This window comes from Crocodylus porosus, unplaced genomic scaffold (assembly GCF_001723895.1).
Source record: "Crocodylus porosus isolate Cpor-Errol unplaced genomic scaffold, CroPor_comp1, whole genome shotgun sequence".
NCBI lineage: Eukaryota > Metazoa > Chordata > Crocodylia > Crocodylidae > Crocodylus > Crocodylus porosus.
In genome coordinates, this window is record NW_017728886.1 from 100,007,934 (window position 1) to 100,011,662 (window position 3,729).

The window sequence follows — 3,729 nt, forward strand, 5'->3', positions numbered from 1 at the left end:
CTATGACCCCAGCTGACTTCCTGCCCTTTGGGCAGGGGGCTGGACTCGATGATCTCCCGAGGTCCCTTCCAGCCCTAATGTCTATGGAAATCTATGAAAAAAATCCAAAATTTTCTGATAAAAAAAAATCGCAAATTCTCCAATTAAAAAGCCCCAAATCTGCATTTTTCCACTATTGAAATGAAGCCCCACTATATATATATAGTTATCAGTTGAACACAACGTTCTATTGATATATTTACAATTTTAAAACAATTTGGAAGCCTACCATTGCCTCAGCCATTATAAAAAACTACCTTCTAAATATCTATATATTTTGGTATTTGGTTTTGTTTTATCATGGAAAATCAGAGCTCCCTCACTCCCTTTGCTCACCAGGACACGGGTGGAACTGTGGTTGTTCCCCCCCCTTGCCACCACTTTGTGGCACTGAGCAGCCCTGATTTGCCGGTGCCCCTAACTCCCAACCCACAGCCCCCTGGTCTTGCCAGTGCCCCTCACTCCTGAGCCATACCCCCTGACTCTGCCAGTGCCCTTCACTCCCAACCTGCAGTCCCCCCACCCCCCCAGCCCTGCTAGTGCCCTTCACTCCCAATCCCCAGGCCCCAGTCCCCCAGTGTGTGGGGAAGGGGAATATATGGGCATAGGTGACACATTGGGGGGGCAGTGGGGGCACAGGTTACATGACAAGGGCATGTGACTCCCCCAGATTTCTGTGCCTGTAGCATGGTGAGGGGCTGCAGCCTGGCTGGACCTGCACCAGGCAGGAGCTGTCTCCACAGCCTAGCAGGCAGGACCTGGTGCAAGAGGGAGCACCATGGCTGCCAAGGTGAGGTGCCTCCTGCCTGCCCAGAAGTATCAGGGGGCACAGCTCCACACCACTACTGCTGCTATGCCTCACCTGGGTGGCCATGGCAGTGTGGCACTCCCTTCCTCACCAGGTCCTGCCCACTGAGCTGTGGAGGTGACTCCTGCCCAGATCTGGTCCAGCCAGGCTGCATCCCCATGCCTCATTGTGGGTGCAGAAATCTAGGGAGGCACATGCCATGTCCCCTCGCCCCTCAAACACCATGTCATCTTTTCCCTCCCCCCATATTCCCTACGCATTGTCTGTGCCCCCCTACTCATAACCTATGCCTGTTCCCCACCCCTCTGCCCCTATAGATTTATCTGGAGGGAACTGCAGGAGCTGTTCTCCACCATGTTGTGTGGCTGCCGCTTGCATGTGTGTGCATGCCCGTGCATGTGGTGCCTCCTGCATGCTGTTCTCCCCAGGCCCTCGAAAGCTAGAACTCTGCCAGCCTTCAAAAGGAAACCTGCAGTTTCCCAAAGTTTTCTCCTTGAAAGGAGAAAATCCACATTTTGCCAATTTTTTTCCACAGCAAACAGCAAACCCGGATCCCTGGTGATCAGAAACATGTGCAGGGCCTGAGGTTTCTTGCGACTTGTTACTCTTGCTTTAAATCTGATATACAAAAATGATTAACAGACTGCTTTTAAAACACAAAATGAATGGATGTTTGAAATGAAGGTAAAGGTAGCTGAAAGTAAGGAGCAGGGGTGAGTCTGTTAAAATTAGTGGGCACTTACATGCCCAACACCTGCTCTGATGTGCTAATTACATTTAAATAAAAAGAACCAGAAAATGTTTTTCCAAATGAATTGAATGCCATGGGTGAGCTCCTTGGTTTGTGTCTATCAGCATAACCTGATGATTTCAGTTCTGGCGGACAGAACGCTGCACATGAAGAAAACTGACCTCTACAGACCTTCAGTAATTTATACTAGCTGAGGAGTCTGATCCCCGTTTTGCAAAAGATTCCGTAAAAGTGTTTTCATAGTTGGAGTTTGTTTCCTCCTCTTCCCCCTGCCTCCATCACACCGATTTGCAGCCTGAATGAAACTCTGTTCACAATTTTTCTTGACAGTATGAAGTTTTTACATCACTAAAGGCTCTGCATAAGCTCATTGACTCTACACAGTTAACAGCAGAATTTGACGGAACTTTTGTGTATAACCACAACGACTGGCTGCGTTTCCGAAGGGTAAGGGATAGCTCCTATTAATCATTCTCTTTTTTTATTTTTCCCTTTTTAGAATGTTTTACTAATTGCTGTTGCTCTAGGAAGGAAAAAAAGAAAAAGTGTTAGAGCTGGCACACTTTATATATATATAACAGAAATTTCCCTATGTCTCTGCCACTCTACCCTGTTAATCTGTCAGTCTTTGCTCTTATCTGGGCAGCTGTGGCTTCTAGGGTGCAGTGGACAGGGCAGCCACAGAGCAAAAGAAACCGCCAAAAACTTGCCAGCAGCCATGTGATTGTGATTGTGATTGCAATTGCATGGCAACTAGAGGTCACTGCTGGCCCTGTGTCCTGGACACCTGGATGCATCTGTACATTGCCGCTGGGTGGCTCATCATTGTGTCTTGATTGCAGGATTCGGAAGGATCTCCACTGTAAATTATATTAGAATCATTGAACCTGTTTTAATTTTTTGTCTAAACCAAATCTGAATCACCACGTGGTCAACAGGCAGAAAGCAGAATAAATTTGTTGAAGTCAAGAATTGCCCCTGAAGTGTCCCGTGCAATCAATATTTTGTCACCTGGCACTGAACTCAGTGGCACCATGTTGATTTATATTAGCAGAGGATCTGGTATTGAGGATATGTTATTTTTAGAGACTCCTAATATTGACCTAGAGAGTAATATTTGTTTTAAGAAAACAGTTTGTGAGGCCTGGTTTGCATACATTATGGATGCCATTATACCAACATAAGGGTGCCTTAATTCCCCTTCCTATACAGGAATAAACTATACAAATAAAACTGTCCATACTGGAGAGATTCTATCAATTTAACTCTGTTGGTTATAAAACAGTCTTTTTACAAACATATAGCAACTAAGTAGACAACTAGACAAGCCTTTATCAGAAATACCATATAAGTACGTCTTTAACATATAAATAACCCTTTAGGACACTTTGAATTTAGGAAGCTAAAACTATTTATTTGGACTATCTTTCTTACGAATTTTTTTAACTGTTGTGTTTCATTACTGCAGAAACTGGAACCTTTTATTACAAACTGCAAAGAGGCCATTGTCTTTCTACAAAACTCGGTCTGTTCGCTGAGCATCAACAGAACCCTCAGTACAGTGCAGGTAAGAATTGGTTAACATGACAAGTGCTAATTTTTTATTTGAGAAGGAGAATGGAAGCTGTGGTTCTACACTACTCCATTAGAATGACTGTGGTAGTGCTGAAGTGATAGTATATAGTTGTAGGGGATTTTTTTAAAGAGAAAAACTGAAAAGGAGACCTTTGGATCTCACTTGGATCACATTCAAGCTCTGGGTCAAAGTTTAAACGTGTATGCACCAACATAATTCAGAACCAAAATGGTAGAACTCTTGCAAAATGAGCACTTCTGAGATTTCTGCTCTGCCTCAAGAACTGTGGAAAATGGGCCTTTTTCTATTTTACTGCAACACATGCTGATATTTCATCTGTTACACCCAGAAGTGAGACCCACATTAGCTAAAACTGTGTCATAGAATCATAGCAGTAGGGTCGGAAGGGACCTTATAGATCTTCAAGTCCAACCCCCTGCCAGGGCAGGAGAAAAAAAATTGGGCTCAAATGATCCCAGATAGGTAGGCATCAAGCCTCCTCTTAAAGACCCCCAGGGTAGGAGCCAGCACCACTTCCCTTGGAAGTTGGTTCCA

At 44.7% G+C, this 3,729-nt stretch overlaps 1 protein-coding gene across 1 annotated transcript in view; it reads left to right on the forward strand.

Annotated features, from left to right (window-relative positions):
* The window catches only part of COL15A1 (collagen type XV alpha 1 chain), a 175,735-nt gene that overhangs the window by 86,525 nt on the left and 85,481 nt on the right, over positions 1-3,729 (forward strand). The window contains exons 8-9 of the mRNA XM_019536236.1: positions 1,929-2,045; positions 3,067-3,165. Of these exons, the coding sequence (XP_019391781.1) occupies positions 1,929-2,045; positions 3,067-3,165 (216 nt within the window). The remainder of the gene's footprint in view (positions 1-1,928; positions 2,046-3,066; positions 3,166-3,729) is intronic.